The sequence below is a fragment of the Chiloscyllium plagiosum genome, unplaced genomic scaffold (genome assembly GCF_037043375.1).
Source record: "Chiloscyllium plagiosum isolate Xiang-an unplaced genomic scaffold, Cpla_swu_hap1 HiC_scaffold_17, whole genome shotgun sequence".
NCBI classification, from domain to species: domain Eukaryota; kingdom Metazoa; phylum Chordata; class Chondrichthyes; order Orectolobiformes; family Hemiscylliidae; genus Chiloscyllium; species Chiloscyllium plagiosum.
The window spans coordinates 30,877,221-30,898,535 of NW_028270155.1; the positions used below are offsets into that span (position 1 = coordinate 30,877,221).

General features: G+C 41.6%; 1 protein-coding gene across 2 annotated transcripts in view; it reads left to right on the forward strand.

The window, feature by feature from the left end:
* Positions 1–21,315, forward strand: part of LOC122558306 (polycystin-1-like protein 2) — a 148,883-nt gene that overhangs the window by 101,709 nt on the left and 25,859 nt on the right. For both annotated transcript variants that reach the window (XM_087995772.1, XM_087995774.1), the window contains exons 29-30: positions 6,683–6,816; positions 8,217–8,344. In XM_087995772.1, the coding sequence (XP_087851898.1) occupies positions 6,683–6,816; positions 8,217–8,344 (262 nt within the window). The remainder of the gene's footprint in view (positions 1–6,682; positions 6,817–8,216; positions 8,345–21,315) is intronic.

A 21,315-nucleotide genomic window follows, 5' to 3' on the forward strand; every position in this document is an offset into this window, starting at 1 on the left:
CTGTTTTGAAGAAGAGACTCTTTATTCTAAAACTATACTGTTAATTCTACATTCTTCCACAAAGGGAAACATCCTTGCAGCATGTTCATGTTTGAACCTTCATTCCATCTAATTATTCCTGCCATGACAGAGAGCTTCGAAGTCCATGTGTGGCAGTAGCTCCCAGAACTGGCTGCACGGCTGAGAGGGAGTATTGGTTCACCACCTCTGAATCTTGTGTGTTTCAACTTTGCTTCCTGGTTGAGGGCTCAATGACGTGGAGCATAGATTTAAGCTAAGGGCAAAGTTACAATGGGAATCTGGAACTCATTACCTGTAAGGATGGTAGAGGCAGAAACCTTCATAACATCGAAGAAGCATTTCGATGTAAACTTGCAAAGCCAGGGCATAGACAGCTATGGCCCAAATGCTGGAAAATGGGTGTTTTTGATTGCTACAGATTTGATGGGCCATATGGACTTTTTTTGTGCTGTAGATCTCTATGACTCTATGTCTGTAATAAAATCATCTCTCATTCTACTGAACTCCAGTTAGTTTAGAGCTAATCTGAACAACCTTGCCTCATAAGAATTACTTGCAATAATCTCTCCTGCTTCCATCTCACACTGAGTCATGGAGTTGTGCAACATGGAAACAGACCCTTCGGTCCAACTCGTCCATGCAAACCAGCTATCCTAAATTAATTTAGTCCCCTTTGCCAGCATTTGGTCCATATCTCTTTAACTCTTCCTAATCATGTACCCATCCAAAGGCCTTTTAGTGTTGTAATTGTACCAGCCTCTATCACTTGCTCTGCCAGCTTATTTCATACAGGCGCCACCCACTACATAAAAATGTGTTCCTTACGTCCCTCTGAAATCTTTCCCCTCTCACCTTAAATCTATGCTATCTAGTTTTGGGCTCCCCTGGGAAAAAGATCCTATCCATAGCCATCATGACTTTTTAAACCTCTATAAAATCACCCCTCAGCCTGTGACACTCCAGGGAAAACAGACCCAGGCTATTCAGCCTTTCCCTATAGCTCAAAATTTCAACTTGGCAACACCCTTGTAAGTCTGTTCTGAACCCTTTCAAGTTTCACAACATCCAATAGCAGGAAGACCAGAATTGAACACTATATTCCAAAAGTCGCCTAACCGATGTAAGCTGCAACATGACCTCTCAACTCCCATACTCAATGCAGTGACCAGTAAAGGCAAACATACCCAACATCCTCTTCACTACCCTGTCTACCTGTGACTCCATGTTCAAGGAACTATGAAACTGCACTTCAAAGTGTCTTTGTTTGGCAACAATCCCCAGGACCTTCCTATTAAGTGTATAAATCCTGCTCTGATTTGCCCTACCAAAATGCAACACCTCACAATTGTTCAATGCTTTGGCATCTTCACACCATGTGCTGTAACTGTTAACTATTCCTTATCCAATTTGATCATGCAATGTGCAATTACACTTGCTGCATTTCACACCTACAGAATGCCTTGCTTGATTCTGAATTAGAAATGTAGAGGTTTTACATTCGTTGTTTATTCAAAATGCTGTAATTGCTTTGAATAATTCACATGTCCACATCATCATGCAGTTGATAACAATTACATTTTTAATCAGAATGGGGATAGCATTTCTCATAGAATCATAGAAAATAGAAGCCAGTGTAGGCTATTCGGTCCTTCGAGCCTGCTCTCCCATCAATGTGATCACGGCTGATCATCCCACCATAATATGCTGTTCCAGCTTTCCCCTCATACCCTTTGATCCCTATTGCCCTTAGAACTATATCTATTTCCTTTTTTAAAACATTTTGCCATTAACCACCTTCTCTGGCAGAGAATTTCCAAGTTCATCACTCTCTGAATAAAGTAATGTCTCCTCATCTCAGTCCCAAATGCCTACCACTTAGCGAGTTTTGAGAAGGTTTATAGCTCAGGATGAGGATTTTGATGTAGGTTTGCTCGCTGAGATGAAAGGTTCATTTCCAGACGTTTTGTTACCTTACTAGGTAACATCTTCAGTGGGCCTCATGCAAAGCAATGCTGAAAATTCCTGCTTTCTATTTATATGTTTGGGTTTCTTTGGGTTGGTGATGTCATTTCCTCTGGTGATGTTATTTCCTGTGGCGAAGTCACTTCCAGTTCCTTATCTCAGTGGGTGGTAGATGGGGTCTAACTGGATGTGTTTGTTGGTAGAGTTCCGTTTGGAATGCCATACTTCGAGTTAGACCCTATCTACCACCCCCTGAGAAAAGGAACAGGTAATAACATTACCACAGGAAATAACATTACCACAGGAAATGACATCACCAATCCAAAGAAACCCAAACATATAAATAGGAAGCATGAATTTTCAGCATTGCTTTGCATGAGGCCCTCTGAAGATGTTACCTAGTAAGGTAACGAAACGTCTGGAAATGAACCTTTCAGCTCAGTGTGCCTACCACTGTATCCTACAACTGTGACCCCTGGTTCAGGACTCCCTGGTCATCAGAAAAATTATTCCTATGTTTAGCCTATTTAGTCTTAGAATTTTACAGGTTTCTATGAGATCCCTCCCAATCCATTTAACCCCCAATAAATATAGTCCTAACCAATCCAGCCTGTCTTCATACATTAGTCCTGCCAATCCCAGGAATCAGTTTGGAAAACCTCCACAGCCAGAACATCCTTCCTTACATAAGGAGACCAAGACTGTACTCTAAGTGTGGTCTCACTAAAACCTTGTACAATTGCAACACATCCCTGCTCCATATCCCAGGACATTGCGGGAAGTTAAGGAAGAGGTTTCAGGGACCCAGCAGAGATATTTGTATCATTTACAGCCATGGATGAGGTGCCAGAGAACTGCAAGAGTGACTAATATTGCCTCTTTACTTAAGAAAGACTACAAGGAGAAGTCTGGGCACTATAGACCTGTGAGTCTGACACCAGTGGTGGGTAAGTTGTTAGGTGGGATTCTGAGAGATAGGATTTACAGGCAGTGGAGAAGCAAGGGCTGATTAGGGCTGGTCAGCACAGCTTTATGCGAGGGAAATAGTGTTTCACAAACTTGATTCAGTTTTTTGAGGATGTAACCAATAAGATTGATGAAGGCAGAACAGTAGACATTGTCTACATGGACTTTAGTGAAGCTTTTGACAAGCATCTTAATGGTAGACTAATTAGTAAAATTAGATGACATGAGATTCAGGGAAAGCTTGCCAATTGGATACAAAATTGGGTTGACAGTAAGAGACAGAGAGAGTTGATGGAGGGTTGTTATCGAACTGAAGGCCTGTGACCAGCGGTATTCTGCAGGGATCTGTGCTGGGTCCAGTTTTGTTTGTCCTTTGTGTAAACAATTTGGATGAGAAGTTAGGAGGCATGCTCAATAAGTTTACGGATTACACCAAAATTGGTGGTATAGTCTGAATTAAGTCTACAGAGGACAGTACCGCATCATTGTCACCATTTATTTGTACGGAGAGAGTCCTTGACACTGATCCAGCTCCCTCTGAGACAGCTCTCAGAATGAACAGGATGTCTGACACCCTGTTCTTATTTGTCAGCCAGGGCTCCCTAACCAGACAAGATAACAGACTCAATCAGGGAATTCATATACTATGAGGTCTACTTGGCTGACCTCATTATAATCATAGGCGACAGTGAAGAAGGTTATCTAAGATTAGAAAGAGATCTTGATCAATTTGGCCAATGGGCTGAGGAGTGGCAGATGGAGTTTAAATTGGATAAATACAATGTATTGCATTTTTGTAAAACAAACAAGGATAGGATTTATACAATTAGAATCAGGGCCTTGGGTAGGGCTTATGCCTGAAATTTCGATTCCCCTGCTCCTCGGATGCTGCCTGACCTGCTGTGCTTTTCCAGAGCCACACTCTCGATCCTTGGGTAGTGTTGTAGAACAGAGAGACCAAGGTGTTTAGGTACATAGTTCTTTGAAAGTTGTGTCACAGATAGGCAGGATGGCTAAGAAGGTGTTTAGAATGCTTGTCTTCATTTCTCATTGAGTATAGGGGTTGGAATGTCATGTTGAGGTTGTACTGAATGTTGGTGAAGCTACTTTTTGAGTACTGTGTGCAGTTCTGGTTGCCCTGCTATAGGAATGATACGATTAAATTGGAGAGAGCTCAGAAGAGATTTGCCATGATGGAGTTGGAGCATAGGAGTTATAGGGAGAGGCAGGGACCTTTTTCACTGGAGCATAGGAGGTTGAGGGGTGACCTCAAAGAGGCTTATAGAATCAGTCGGAGCATAGATAAGGTGAATAGCAAAGGTCTTTTCCCTAGGATGGGCAAGTCCAAAACTAGGGGCATATTTTTAAGATGAGAGGAGAAAGATTTAAAAGGGACCTGAGGGATAGCTTTATCACACAGAGGGTGGTTTGCATGTGGAATGAACTGTCAGAGGAAATGGTTGATGCAGATACAGTTATGAGAAAGTAAGGACTGCAGATGCTGGAGATCAGAGCTGAAAAATGTGTTGCTGGAAAAGCGCAGCAGGTCAGGCAGTATCAAAGGAGCAGGAGAATTGACGTTTCGGGCATAAACTTATGCCTGAAACGTCGATTCTCCTGCTCCTTTGATGCTGCCTGACCTGCTGCGCTTTTCCAGTAGATACAGTTATAACATATAAAAGACATTTGGACAGGTTGGACAGAAAAGATTTGGAGGGATATCGGCCAAATGCAGGGAAATGGGACTGGTTAATTTTGGAAACTTGGTCAGTGTGGATGAGTTGGACTGAAAGATCTGATTCCATGCTGTATATCATTTGCCTTCTTCACTGCTTGCTGCAAGCTTACTTTCAGAAGCTGGTGTACAAGGACACCCAGGTCTCTTTGCACCTCCACCTTTGTCCAATCTGTTGCTATTCAGATAATAATCTGCCTTCCTGATTTGCTCCCAAAGTGGAAAACCTCACATCTATCCACATTATACTTAATCTGTCATGCATAATGTAGGTAAACATTCCTTCTTCATACAATGAATCCTGGGGATGGAAAGATAACTGAGACCACGCTGTATGCCACATCTGTGTTCTAATGGTGAGCTTCTGTCATAAACCTTACTGCAGCAACTGGCTTCTGCATAAACAAAATGAAATAGCTATGTCATTCTGAACCAAAGCTTTCTGGAAATAATTACAGCTCAGTTGCAGAGCACAAGCCATCTGCTTTAGGACTTCCCTCTGGGATTGCATTGTGAATTAACAAACAGCATGCTATCTGTTGGATTCATTCACTGCACCAGATGTGGTCTGAGACATCTGATGCAGGAAGCTGTGAATAAATTGCTGAGGGAGCTTAAAAGAAAAGAGTATAGTTTTAATTTGGAATATTGCCCGACAAATCAGAGTTTAAGAGTTGAATCTCTGAAACCCATGACTTGAAGAATATCATCCAGTTCCTAATCAGCAAGAGGGTTTCCCACGCAGTTATATCTCATTATCAAGTTTACGATATCTGGCTCTTATCCAAGTCAGTTATGAAAGTGTGAATAGTGAAACTATAGTAAAGAGCCAATTCCTGAAGGAATTTATTAATTGCTACAATTCTGAGTAGTTTTAAGAACCTGCTTGTAGTTCTTCTATTTTTGATTGGATTAATACTGAGTCTATTTCAAGAATTCTGCCTAGTTTCAAGTGTTCACGTTTTACTCCCTTGTGGGAGTAAATATCGTCAGCAACTGTATTTTGCAAGTTCCTTCAATTAATTCTGACTTTCTCTTCATGGATCTACTGTTTCTGAATAGACATTAGTCCCATATCTCCAAGGTGCAGCCCTTCCAAGTTTCCTCTAAGAGTCTAATCTTCATGTCCAAGACTAGAGATTATGTGTTCGCAGGCTGTCCATTCATGGTTGAGATTGTAGCCAAGCTTGAATCTGTCACAGCCAATACTCCAAACAATTTCCATCTGGAAATCCATAAACACACAGCTGGACCTCCAGCTGTCTTTCTTCTTCTGGGCCGATCACACTATATTCTTGGCTGTTGGCTATTTGTTCCCCACTGGTTCACTTACAGCCTTTAACTTCCTAAAGAGGCAGAGCCATTCCTTTTGGCTCGTGTTTTTTAGGAGAAAGTGAGGACTGCAGATGCTGGAGATCAGAGCTGAAAATGTGTTGCTGGAAAAGCGCAGCAGGCCAGGCAGCATCCAAGGAGCAGGAGAATTGATGTTTCGGGCATGAGCCCTTCTTCAGGAATGAGGGCTAAGATAAAAGGTAGGGAGGAGGGTCTTGGGGGAGGGGCGTTGAAAATGTGATAGGTGGAAGGAGGTTAAGGTGAGGGTGATAGGCCGGAGTGGGGGTGGGGGCAGAGAGGTCCTCATGAGTTCCCTCATTTCCCCTCCCCCCCACCTTGTCTCAGTCTCAACCCTCTAACTCAGCACCACCTTCCTAACCTCCAATCTTCTTCCTGACCTCTCCGCCCCCACCCCCACTCCAGCCTATCACCCTCACCTATCACCCTCACCTTAACCTCATTCCCGAAGAAGGGCTCATGCCTGAAACGTCGATTCTCCTGCTCCTTGGATGCTGCCTGACCTGCTGCGCTTTTCCAGCAACACATTTTCGGCTCGTGTTTTTTGTTTGACACACAATTGTAGATTTCTTCACAAAAGTATATGTTTTGTCAGTTTATTTCAAATATTCCAATGAGATAAGTGATTTTTTGTATTTTTCTCCAAAGAGTTATTAACTACCTGAAGGAAAACACTTGGGTTGACATGTACACCAGAGCCATCTTTGTGGAGTTCACAGTCTACAATGCAAATGTAAACCTGTTCTGTGTAGTCACACTGATGCTGGAGATGAACGCAATTGGTAAGAGACAAAGCATTTATTATATATTATACATTTGCTGCTAAGGGAATGGGATGAGGAGAAGAACTGACCAATGACAGTTAAGTGAAGTAAGAATATGATATTTACACATTTGATTTGGACAAATGTCATGTGGAGGATAGATACAAAATTTAGAGATCTATTGTCATAATTTCTACTCAATGGGCATATAATCAGCAAATTCATGGTGAGGGGTGAGTTTCATACATCTACAGACTGCTTCAAAACGTATATTGTAACTCTATCTGTTTTGATTACTTTTCCCATTAAGAGGAAGCTATGGATACCTATGATTAATACCTTTGTTCAGGGATAGCAGTCTTGGACAGAGTTTAATCCAGCCTGGGTGTAGGTTTGCTCGCTGAGCTTGAAGGTTCATTTTCAGATGTTTCGTCACCATACTAGGTAACATCTTCAGTAAGCCTCTGGAGATCTCCGGAGGCTCACTGAAGATGTCACCTAGTATGGTAACGAAACATCTGAAAATGAACGTTCCAGCTCGGCGAGCAAACCTACATCCAGAACCTCAACCTAAGCTACAAATCTTCTTAAATCTTGTTAATCCAGCTTTTCAACACAGGAACAAGTTGGGTCTACCTCATCATAGGATGGGCCACATGGCAATCTCCCAGTGGCATGAAAACCTCTAGTTGAAGTTGGGGGCAGGAACAGACTGGTGCAAAAGCCTTTCCATTTGTGAATGATTTCATTTAGGCTCATGCAATGGCAGTGGTAGTGTTCCTATTCTGGCAGACCAAGATTTAACTTCCACCTGCTCCAGAGATGTGCAGTAACATCCCTGAACAGGTTGATCATAAAAATAGGTTAAATAAGAATTTGGAATTCAGTGGTGGCTCAGGGATTATATGGGAGCCACATGACTTTCCTGAGCCTCTGAAGGCCATCCAACAAATGCTGAGATTTGCCTTTCAGGAAAGTCCCTCATTGTCAGGCATTCTATTCCATTGAGAGACTACATCAAATGTCAAGTGCTTTGTAAAAGTTTTTGTGTATATCCATGAAATGGTTGGAGGAGAATAGAGTGAAGTTATGAATTGATAATGTGTGAACTAGGTGCTTGATGAATGAAGCCTGTTAGTATGAAATACGTTCAGGTGTAAAATCATTTAAGATATGGAACAGCTGATTGATACCTCTGATCTAAGACTCAATGTGCTCTGTTCTTCATATTTCAGAGCTTTTGCTAATTTTGATTGTCTTTTTGAAATAGTTATAATGAAATGATACAGCCAGAAACCTTTTTTGAAGTCATGTAATGCTTATTGCTATGTTCTTATATTTAGTGATGAGCAGTACACAAATGCTTGACCAACCTTTAATATGTTGAAATCCTCATCAGCTATAAACTTATTTTTCAGGTGTCTTCCTGGGCAATATGCAAATGGAAATTATCCGCCTCTATCACTACGTGGACCAGAATTACTCTTCCATCATTGGGGCACAAGTGGTCTTCATCATCATTGTTATTTATTACATGGTTAAGCAGGTTGGTGGAACATGAAGTTAGAAAATTGGCTTTTTAGTGAATTTTAGCTAAAATCATGGGATTTATGTTATATGATGATATTACCGTTTGAAGACATTGGTAACGATTCCTTTGCTTTTTAAACTGAGTAATACTATCTGTTGTGTCTATTAAAACAATACAGGAATTTGATATAAACCTTTGGTGTTTTTATATGAGATTGTCCTGGAGTGTCAAGAAGCAGCTGCATGTCTCTCAGGGTGCACAAAATGACAGAACAGTCATCACAAACAAGAATTTGTTCTGTAATCTTCATCTGAGTTATGAGTCTTTCCAAATTGAGGAAGCTGTCATCTGTCCTGAGCTTATTGTGTAAGTCAAGATTTGAGTGCTTATAAGACCATGACTGAAAAGTAGTTTGGCAAACCGAACTGGGGGCATTATGTAGCCCTGCTTAGTGAGAATAAGAACATCTGATAACACCGTTCTGCACTGTACTGGATATCATGCCATCATCAAATAAGTGGATGAACCCAATAATCATTTTAGGGCAGCTATATTCATGTAGTACCTCCCACAGACCTCAAGACGATTGCCGAAAAGGGTAGCACTGGAAAAGCACAGCAGGTCAGGCAGCATCTGAGGAGCAGGAGAGTCGACGTTTCGGTCATAAGCCCTTCATCAGGAAACCCTTCATTGTATCAAATTCATCGATCAGGTCTATGAACACCATGTTGAGGTGCCTGATCTGTTGCAGCACATTTTTCTGAATTTGATGCGTCACAAAGATCCTACCAACTGTTCCTCATCTGGCATGAAATCCACATTGTAAGAGTCTGTAAGATCAGAGGCAATCCTACTGAAAATTGCACAAAATGTCCTTGCTGTGGACCAAAGGGAAATACCACAATGATTATCACAGTCAGATTCATTTCCATTTTGTTTGTATAGGGTGGAGCTTTGGAAATGTTCTTGTAGCTATGGCGTCTACTGCCCTGACTCCAGATTAATCTGAAGAAACTGATGAGTTTCCTAGCCCTGTGAGCTCCTACATACGTCAGCTTCTGGTTCATTAGTTGTTGCCTTTACCAAAGCCGCAGACCTCTTTAATTTCTGCAGTGTGTATCATCTACAAGATGTGCTGCAGAAATTCACCAAAGCTCCTTAGACAGCACCTTCCAAACTCACAGAAGGGCAGGAGCAGCAGATACATGGGTATACCATTACATGCAAGTTTCTCTCCAAGTCACTCCCAATCTTGACTTGGAAATATATTACTGTTCCTTCAGTGTCACTAGGTCAAACCCCTGGAATTCCCCCCGTAATGACATTGTGGGTCTACCTACAGCTTTTAATCAAAACGGTTTGAGAAGGCAGCTGACCACCGCCTTCTCAAAGGCAACTAAAGGTGAGAAATAAATGCTGGCCAGTCGGAGTTGCCCATTTCCCATGAGTGATTTTTTTTTAGCAACACTCAACTCGATTCTTAATGTTATTTTGGGAATTTAATCTCCCACAACACTATGTTGCATAATAAAATTGCCCGTTGTCTGAAAAATGTTAAAAGTGTCTATTCCCTTGCAAAAGCGAGGTAAGTATTTGACTGGCAAATTCACAGACTTTGGAGAAAGCATGAAATTTGTCTCAAAAGCTGATTTATGACCAGACAGTCAGTGACTCTCACATCATGTCTCTGTGGCTATAGGGCATGCACAACCTACCAGTGCCACATTAAGCGAGTAGACACCTTGCATATTGCTCTATCTGCAATATTTGATGTCCGGACGTAAAGACCTATAGTTCCTGCAAAATGCCTCATACCTGGTTTCAAGAACATGTTGATCAGAAGTTAACGTTGCTCGGTCAGCTATGTGTTTTGTGTGGAGGACTTTTGAAACCAAAGGTGATATTTCACATCAGCTGAGTCCAGGAACTCACACCATGAGGCATCCTGAAGTCAGATAGAAAGCTACTCTGAAAGCCAATCTCAGAGTTTGTAAGGTAGCTCCCACTGTATGGGGAAGAAAAAATAAAACAAACTTGGACAGATCCAAATGCAAAAGGTAAAAGGCTCTGTCATCAAAAGATCTCTACATTTGGAGAGGAATGTGTGAGGTCCCTACAGGACGAGTGAACATGTTGCAAAGCCAATTCCTTTGCACACCGCTCCGGCAGTGACTTCATATGTAATGTCTTGGGTTTCTAAGTCAAGATTCAGTTTAATTTCACATTTGGGATGCACCAGAATTAAAAAAAGAATAACTGTCGTCTTTGATGAACACTCATTGAAGTAACAAGAGAATCTATCATGTTGCGTAACTTCCAGCTGTCAGTGTCCCATCTTTGTATTTCACCAGCACCTGTAAATGATTTGTAATTTTTTTTTTAATAATATATTTTTATTAAGAAAAACATTTTTTAAATATTACAACAAATACAAAACAATGCAATTCAAAACAGTACAAAACTAAACCCAAAAAATAATAAGAATTCCCCAACCCATCCTCCTATACGAATGTATAAACATATATAGAGAAGTATAAATTTAAAAAAAACCTAAACTAGCTATTTAAATAAATATCTAACAACAAACAAATGAATAGTAATATGTCAGCCCAGCCAAACAAAACACTCATACATTCACAGTTTAGATTAGATTACTTACAGTGTGGAAACAGGCCCTTTGGCCCAACAAGTCCACACCGCCCCGCCGAAGCGCAACCCACCCATACCCCTACATTTACCCCTTACCTAACACTACGGGCAATTTAGCATGGCCAATTCACCTGACCTGCACATCTTTGGACTGTGGGAGGAAACCGGAGCACCCGGAGGAAACCCACGCAGACACGGGGAGAACGTGCAAACTCCACACAGTCAGTCGCCTGAGGCGGGAATTGAACCCGGGTCTCTGGCGCTGTGAGGCAGCAGTGCTAACCGCTGTGCCACCGTGCCACCCACCTCCTCCTCCCTGGTTATTGGACTCATGAAACACAATCGTTACGGCTATATAAAAGCCCTTAATAGTGTGGCAGATAAATCTGTGTCCAGGTATTTCGAAAAGGGTTGACGTGTCTTGTAAAAATTCTCAGTTTTGTGGTGGACCATATTTGTGAGAACATCCAGGGGAATATGCTCCATAACAAGCTTCCGCCAACCTGACAGGCCTGGGGGGTTTTCTGATGTCCAACCTAGCAAGGTATTCTTCCTTGCACAGAACGTAAGAATATTGAAAAGTTTTTTCTGATGCGAGTCTGCAGGAAATACAATGGGTAGACCCAAAAGGAGCAAAATAGGGTCCTTCTCCACCCCTACACCTAAAATCCTCTCCATTTCCCCCGCCACAGCGCTCCAATATGTTTGAAGCCTGTCACAAGACCAAAGACAATGGGTAAGAGTGCCCGTACAGACCTTGCACTTGGGACATGCTGAAGATACCCCGGTTTAAATTTTGACAAACGGTCCGGAGCCAAGTGGACCCTGTGGAGAATCTTCAACTGTAAAGCATGGGTCCTATTGCAAATTGATGTCTTCCTTGCATTCTCCCAAATATCCTCCCATGCCACTGAAGAAACTTCAACACCCAGCTCTTTTTCCCACATCTTGCAGAGTCGATCAGACTCATCTGAGGTGGCACCCCCCAATTGGTGATATAGAGTACTGACAGAGACTGTACTCTTAGCCCTTAGTACCACTCTTTCTATGTCAGATTTGTAGGGATCAGTCAAAAGTGTGGTTTTTTTATGAATAATATCCCTAACTTGAAAAAAACGAAAGAGGTCTCTATTAGGTAATACTTCCGTACTAACTGATCAAAGGACATCATTACAACTCCCTCAAATAAATCACCCATGCAAGATATACCCCTAGCTGCCCATTGTTTACATCCTGAATCTATCATACCTGGTTGAAAACTTGGCATACCTACTAAAGGTGTAAACAAAGATGTTTTGCCAATATTACCTTCCCTCTGCCGAATTGCCCTCCATGCTTTAACAGTATTGGGTTATGGCAATATTCCCTAACTGTCCTCACCTTGTCCAAAAACAGCAAACTGGTAAGAAGGCACCTTGCCTGAGAGGCTTCGATATCTAGCCATATTGAAAGAGGGTCCCCCACAAACCCAATCACTCATGTAGGTCAAAAGCGAGCTTAATTAGTCATTTTTAATGTCCAGAAGGTCTACTTCCCCCAATGTGTGAGGCAACTGCAGTTTGGCTAATTTAATGAGGGGCCGCTTACGGTGCCAGATAAAGGAGCTGAACCAGCCGTTCAGTCTCCTGAGTGTTTGTTTATTGAAAATCAGGGAGAGCATCCGTATAGGATATAGCAAACAAGGGAAAATATTCATCTTAATAAGCGCTATCCGACTCAACCATGAGACTGAAAGTGCCTCCCATCTTTGGAGATCTTGTTTAATTTTTTTCAAATAATTGAGTAAAATTGGCTTTGAACAGCCAATCCAGAACTGGAGTAATGAATATGCCAAAATACACAAAACCCCCCCTGTGACCACCTAAATGAGAATCTATAGTCACTCTCAAGGGCCAACTCTTTCGTAAGACCACCCATAGGCATAGCCTCTGATTTAGCAAAATTAATCTTATACCCTGAAAAAGCGCCAAATGCGTGAGTGCATTGTATCAGGCAAGGCACTGAGACTGCTGGATTTGTCAAGAAAATTAGAACATCGTCTGCATACAGCGAGATCTTATGTAATTTTGACCCCACTCTGGAGATGATAATGAGATCCCCACGAATGGCCTCTGCCATCGATTCAATCACCAACGTAAAAAGTAATGGTGAAAGGGGATAGCTCTGCTAGCTGCCCCTCGAAATATTAAAATTGCTTGATCGTGCCGCGAGAGGTACACTGTAGAGAACCTTTACCCATCTTATGAAAGCTTCGCCCAGACCAAACCGCTCGAGAGAATAGAAAAGGTACGGCCACTCAACTCGGTCATATGCCTTCTCTGCATCTAAAGAAATCACCAATCCCTGTATTGACTGCTGTTGGCATGCTTGAATTACATTAAGCAACCTCCTAATGTTATTGGAGGATCTGCAACCCTTTATGAAACCCGTCTGATCCTCTTTAATAATAGAGGGTAATACAGTCTTCAGCCTTAACGCAAGAGCCTTAGAGAGGATCTTAAAGTCCACATTTAAAAGCGAGATGGGCCTGTATGAAGCACAGTCTTCCGGATCCTTCTCTTAGTGTCGTATGGTCCACCAAATATAAAAACTACATAAACTAAAACCACTACATTTAACAAACATACAAAATTATTAAAAATAAAAAACAACAAAAACCAGAAAATAAACCAACATATAAAGCGCCAATAGCTCTGAGTAGGGGAACTCACACCCTGCCCGGAGGGGGCAACTACCCGTCCCGAACTGCCCATAAATAGGCATCTAACCATCTCAACCACCTTCACTTCTCCCAGCTAGAGCCACATCGCAAGCACAAGCTAAAAAGAATAAACACTTCATAGAATATCAATATGAATTAAAAAAAATTATTTTATTCAAAGGGGGAATGAATACCCACCCATCCTTTGGTATGTCCTAACTTAGAAATTTAAAATGTACATCTTAACCACCGCCAGACATAGTTTGAACCAAATTATTATCAATAGAGGAAAGAAAAAGGGGGAAAAACGAAGCCCCAACCGGATTTCCTCCATTTCTTTTACAGAATGATAAACGCATACCCAAGCAACAATATTTATACATACTACAATTGTTTAAATTAGGTTAGTTTGTCCTCAAAGTCTCATGCCTTCTCCGATGTGTCAAAGAGATGCATGGATCCATCTAAGGTGATCCGAAGCACTGCCGGATATCTCAGGGAGTAGAATCCCAAGCTCCTTCAATCTTCTCTTGACACCATCATATGATTTTCGTTTCTGGATCACCGCCGCTGAAAAGTCCTCAAAAGCCAGGATCTTAGACCCCGAGTACATTAGGGCCTTTGGATCCTTTCCCTGGAGACTGGAAGCCTCCGTGACTCTCTCCTTATCCCGGTAATGATGGAACCGCACCAGGAAAGGACGAGGGTGTTGACCCAGACCTGACCTCCGTGCTGCGACCTCCGTGCTCTCTCTATCTTCAATCCTCTCATGCCAGTCTCCAAGTCAAGGAATTTCGGAAGCCAATCTTCAACAAATTCCACAGGCCGCTCACCTTCCTTACCCTGACCGATGATCCGAATGTTTTTTCACCTGCCCCTGTTTTCAAGATCATCCACTTGGTCACGCAAATTACGAACCTGCATCTTCAGGGCTTGGATCTCTTCCTTGAATGAACTGGCATCAGCTTCCACCACTGTGACCCTGTGCTCCACCTCATCCGACCTCTTCTCCAGGTCTCCCAGCTGCTGCTCATGTTTCTGCAGCATGAGAGACTGGAGCCAGCTTCTCTTCAATCTGTTTCCCCAACATTTCACGAGATTTCGAGACCTGGTTCACCAGGTCCTGGAGAGTAATCGGCTCCGAGGCTGCTGCAGGCTGAGCTGCAGGCCCGGCCTCAGATACTACTCCTCTCTTTTTAGGCATTTCTGGACAGCTGAAAATACAGGTAAGTCAATTTTTAAATGTTTCTTGGGGCTCCACAATCTTTCCAATGCCCCAAGAAATCCTGATGACCTGGGTTGGGCGGGTTAAAGGACCGTCCTGCTCCTGCTGCGATGCGAAGCTCTACAGTGTGATCTTCTCATATCGCCGCCATCTTAGATCCCCCTGTAATATCTTTTACCCGCCATTGATATTGACAATGAGGGAAAACCATTCTGCACGTGGCTGGCAGAATAGAAGCATCCCACCTTTGGGCACTGCTTCAGCAAATAATTCAGCGTTGTTTGGGTTTCTGAGTTTGTGCAAGTTGTGTTTATGTGTGCAATGTACTTCAATACTAATCACCTGCCAAAACCAATGTAGAAAAGTATTCTTTGAATTGCTCTTTCTGGCAATTAGGAAACTTATGTCAATTATGACCAGCTAGCTTCAGTGGCAATAACATTTTGGATGGAATCATGCTACCCGATTGGAAATATACAACAAGGATGAATAACTAAATCACTAAATGGTAGTTATAGTGGAAGAGAAATCTTCCTTAAGATGAAGTTGGATGTCAATGAAATAAGTCAGGCTTTTTTCATAACTACAGCTGATTAAATTAATATTACAATTGCACTGTGATTTCTATAAACAACCATTAAAATTAATCAGTCAGCAATAATTTAATCATTCATTTTATTCAATGCTTTGGGCACATGTCTTATGCAGAGGTAATTATACAGGAAAATGCCTTGCAATCTGATGTATCATTTGTTGGTGAAATACCTTGATTTATTGTGCCGAGGTAATTGGTAAATCTTTAAGACTTGAATCAGGGTATTTATATTAAGTCCCACTCTTGGATCAAAACTAACAAACAAATGGAATAAAAAGGGAGAGGTTTGATAAACTGTGATTCTTTATTTAGTCACAGAGCATTTCTTTCAGCCTGACTGTATTCCGTCCAAAGCACCCGAAAAACCGAGACTAGTGACAGACAGGACTTTATAAGAAGAAAGGGAGACTGTGAATGCTCTGGGAGGGATGTCCAGTTGCTCCACAACATAGTGGCCTCTCCCATCAAAATTGCCAGAAAAAATGGACCAGTCATTTCCATCTGAGATTCCATCAATACCAGCCTGAAAGATGTCAAATGAAGGACAGATTAGGTTAGATTACATTACAGTGTGGAAACAGGCCCTTCGGCCCAACAAGTCCACACCAACCCGCCGAAGCGCAACCCACCCATACCCCTACATTTACCCCTTACCTAACACTATGGGCAATTTAGCATGGCCAATTCACCTGACCTGCACATCTTTGGACTGTGGGAGGAAACCGGAGCACCCGGAGGAAACCCACGCAGACACGGGGAGAACGTGCAAACTCCACACAATCAGTCGCCTGAGGCGGGAATTGAACCCGGATCTCTGGTGCTGTGAGGCAGCAGTGCTAACCACTGTGCCACCGTGCCACCCAGCTGCACGGCCAGCTGGAAGGCCTATCCTTTTGAAGGAATTGTCCATGTAAAAATGCAAATCATGTTTCTGCTGTGTATGAGGAACCCTGATTGTAATTTGGTGACAAGTGGTGGAACATGCATCATACACAATACCACCCCGCATCACCCAGAAGTACAAAGAGAAGTGTACTGTCCAATTCTCTCATTCTGAACCTATGCTGCAGCTACCTGTTTACCAGTGAGCTAAACACTTCAACAAAATCCCACTATTAAAATGGACCGGGCCTTCTCTAGCACAATGCAATGGGGCAGTCAGCCAATGTATTTTGCTCATTAATCACTTGATAATTAAAACAAATCTCTTTCTCAGTCTGAGTTACAAGTACAAGTGTAAGGGAAAAATGTTAATCAACTGGTTGTGGAGATGTTGTGTTCTTATTTCCCAAAGCTAACTTTGGTAGCACTTAAAGGAGCTGAGGTGATGCTAATGTTCAGCAAATGTACTGAAACAAAAGCTTCACGTGACAAAGGGGCACTTTGGAGTATAACCTAGTGTTGTGTGACTTCTGACCTTGAAACAAAAACTGGAAGTGCTGCAAATACTCAGCAAGGCAGGCAGCAGCTGAGGAAAGAGAAACAACTTTTCAGAACGAGAAAAGGAGTTTTATCCAAAGCCTCTGGTCACATGTGAAGACCAAGTAGCAATAATACCAGAAAACAAAATTGATGCTGCTGTTTTTGATTCAGCTACAGACAGATTGAATTCTCAGTCCAATCATTGAGGCCAGAAAGAAGTTTGTGTCATTGCTCACGTGTAGAGACCAATCCTCTATAAAGAGAAAGGTTGTGTACAACCAATAAAGTCACATTTACATGACAACTAACTACTTACAATGGAGACTTGTATGGATGATTCAATGACAGTCATATTTGTAACTCTAGAACATGTGTTAATATTTCATAGAGATATTAAACTATTACAGTTAAATTCATCACCAATTAATGACAGAAGAAATGTGCAACAAAGGAACAAATGTAAACTGCAGTTTTTTTTTTATTCCCTCATAAAATGTGGGTGTCATGTCTGGGCCAGCTTTTCTTTTCTAAAATGGTAAATGGGATTTTACAGACCATACACAGCCCAATATGTAGAGGACTAATGGCAATGAAATAAAATAATGTCCAATGGTTATTTGTTATGATTTGAATGACTTCACATCAAGAATGAAGGTTAAGCATTAGACCATAATGTATATGTTTGACAATATGATAAGGACCCATTTTTAAAAATAATTACATTTTATTTACATATTTATTTGTATTGGTGAGCTATATCTTGCTGCTTTAATGTTTAATTTTTTTATAGATATTTTTATTAGAAATTTAACATTTTTACAAGTTTACAAAAATAAACAAAACTCTCAGATATAAACATTGATATACAATTAGCTCAAATATACAATAGCCAAAATTTGACAAAAAAAAACAAAACAACAAAAAAAACCGAAAAGAAAAAAAAAACAAACAAACAAAACTCAACTATCTACTAATCTAACCTACAACTAACCAGGGTGTATATTTAAGTCTCTTACATGCTCGGGATGTGTTAGCATCAGATATAATAAAACCCATATTCGTGCGGGATTCCTCCCCCGAGGGGCCGCGGACCAGCCAGGTTTGTAATCTCAATTAAATTAAATAAAAGCCCTTGTTAGGATAGCCGAAATATCTGTATTTATGTAATTCAAAAAGGGCTGCCATATTTTATAAAATAATTCGGTCTTTCGGTGCACCATATTTGTAAGGAAGTCAAGGGGAATACATTCCATAATTAGTCTGTGCCAATTTGAAAGTCCAGGAGGGCCCTCCGCCACCCAGTTCATCAAAATATTTTTCCTTGCACAGAAAGAAAGAATAGAAAATAGTCTCTTCCCGTACGTGTCCAGGGAGGGAAAGTTCGAAAAGCCCAAGAGGAGAGATACGGGGTCCACTTTTATTTCCGTTCCTAAAATTTCTGTCAGGGTACTTGCTACTTTAGTCCAATATCTACGGATCTTATGACAGGTCCATAAGCAATGTACAAGAGTGCCCACCTCTATTTTGCATTTAGGACACATTGGAGATGCTCCTGCCTTAAATTTTGCCAGTCAAACCGGTGCTATATGGGCCCTATGAAGTATCTTCAGCTGGATAGCCTGGGTTCTGTTACAAATAGTAATTCTTCTAGCATTTTCCCAGATATCATTCCAAGTTTCTGTGGAGATTTCTAGTCCCAGATCCTGATCCCATGTTTTAAGCAGATTATCCATATCTCCCGATACTTCATCATGTAGTAAATGATAAATATTACTGATGGAAGATACCCCCACTGGTCGTAGGACACTACATTCTCTATCGGATTTATAAAGACTATCTAATAACGTAGTCTTCTTCTGTATATAATCTCGAATTTGGAAGTATCGAAAGAGGTCTCCATTGGGTAATCCGAATTTCTGACGCAGCTGTCCGAAAGACATCAGGACCCCATCTTTAAATAAATCCCCGAGACATGAGATACCCCTGGATCTCCAGAGTTTAAAAGTGGCATCTGTTAACCCCGGTTGGAATCCCCATGCTCCCACTATCGGTGCATAGGGGGATGTTTTATGTGAATTACCCTCATTTTGCCGCATTATATTCCAAGCCTTGATTGTATTCAGTATTATAGGGTTTTTACAGTGATCTGTAATGATTTTCCTCTTGTCTGAGAATAAAAGGTTAATAAGTGGGTATTTTACTTGAGAAGCCTCGATGTCCAACCAGATTGATTGTGGATCAGACAAGACCCAATCAGCTATGTAACTTAATAGGGAACTTAATTGATATTTCCTAAAATCTGGGAAGTCCAATCCACCCCTTGCCTGTGGAAGCTGTAGCTTCTTCAGCTTAATGAGGGGCCGCCTATGATTCCAGATAAAGGAACTCAGCCAGCCGTATAATTTACATAAAGCCGTCCTCGGCAGCATCACCGGAAGCATTCTCATAGGATATAGGAGACGGGGCAGGATATTCATTTTGATTAATGCTATTCTACCCAACCAGGAAATTGGCAGGTCTCCCCATCGCTGGAGGTCCTGCCTTATCCTTTCCAATAAATACACAAAATTAGCCTTATACAACTGACCAAATACTGGAGTAATAAAAATGCCTAAATATAAGAAACCCTCCAGGGACCAGCGAAAGGGAAAAAGGGAACCGTCCGCTAAGCGGGGTATCACAGCAAGGCCACCCATTGGCATAGCCTCCGATTTTGAAAAATTAATTTTATAGCCTGAGAATGCACTAAATGTATTAATAACTTGGATTAAGCGAGGTATGGACATCAAAGGGTTACTGAGGAATAGAAGAACATCATCTGCATAAAGAGTAATTTTATGTTTACCTGTACCAATCCTTGGGGCCACTATATTAGGATCAGCTCGTATAGCTTCTGCTAGTGGTTCAATTATTCACGTGAATAACAATGGTGAGAGGGGACATCCCTGATGGCAGCCCCTACCCACACTGAAGCTATCCGAGCCTAATCCATTGGTAACCACAACTGCTTTGGGATCACTATACAATGTTGAGATCCATTTGGTAAACACCTGTCCAACACCAAACCTCTCCAATGTGTAAAACAAATATGACCATTCGACCCTATCAAATGCCTTTTCCGCGTCTAATGAAACCACTACTCCTGGTATCTTTCCCTGATGACAAGCTTGAATCATATTCAGAGCCCTTCTAACATTATTGGATGATCTACGGCCCTTAATAAACCCCGTCTGATCCTCCTTTATAATATGTGGCAGTATCCTTTCTAGTCTCAGTGCTAACGTTTTAGAGAGGATTTTAAAATCTACATTTAGCAAGGATATTGGTCTGTATGATGTACAATCTTCTGGGTCCCTTCCTTTATTAAGGATAAGGGAGATATTTGCCTCTTTCAGCGAAGGCGGGAGACAGCCCTGACTATATGCATAGTTATACATGTCCATAAGTGGACCAACCAGTATTTCTGTAAATTCTTTATAGAATTCAGCTTGAAAGCCATCTGGGCCCGGCGTCTTACCATTTTGAAGGTGCCTAATTGCATCAACTATTTCTTGGGGTGTAAGAGGAGCATTTAGGACCGATACTTGTTCCGGAGTTAGGTCTGGAAAAGTCAAATTTTTAAAAAATGACTGCATCCTCTTCGTACTATCTTCACAATCCTGTGATTTATATAACTCAGAATAGAATTCTCTAAAGGTCGCATTAATCTTTTTATGATCATGAGTCAAAATACCCGTACTTTCCTTGATAGACATAATAGTCTGAGGGGTTTTTTTTTTCTTTGCAGGAAATGCTAAGTATTGTTAAGACGGACCCGGAGGGTCCCGTCTTTGCGTGTTCTTTTGGAAGGAGAGACTCACACTGGCAACTATGATTAGACGCAGACAGCAGTTTATTCACAGAATCTTAACTGATACAACGAATCTACAAGCATGCATTCGTTGGAGAAGGCGTTCTCCCTTCCCGTTCAAAGTTGACACAATTATACTTCGCGCTGCCTGGAGTCCCCGGTCAGTTCACCTTCCCCATTGGTCCATTCATCTGCGCGCGCTGGGGATCCGTCCTCCTATTGGCCGCATCGAAGTGCCTGTCCAGCTCCTGCTGTGCTTGACAATGGCTCAGCCATCCCTGGGAGCGGTTCCGATCCCGTATTCAATAGTCCATTGTGTCAAGGAATTACTATGCGTCTGACAGGCTAGCCATTTTCAATAGTTTTAGTTTAACTAAATTGTCAATTACACTTATCAACTTTAGACTTAAATAGAGCCATTCACACTCACTAGTTACAGGTTCCGATAGAGCAATTCACACTTGTCTAACAGTTACAGATTCCGATCAGTTTCTTTATTAATCCCGAGTTTCGATGGGGCAATTGATACTGGCTGGTATTTACA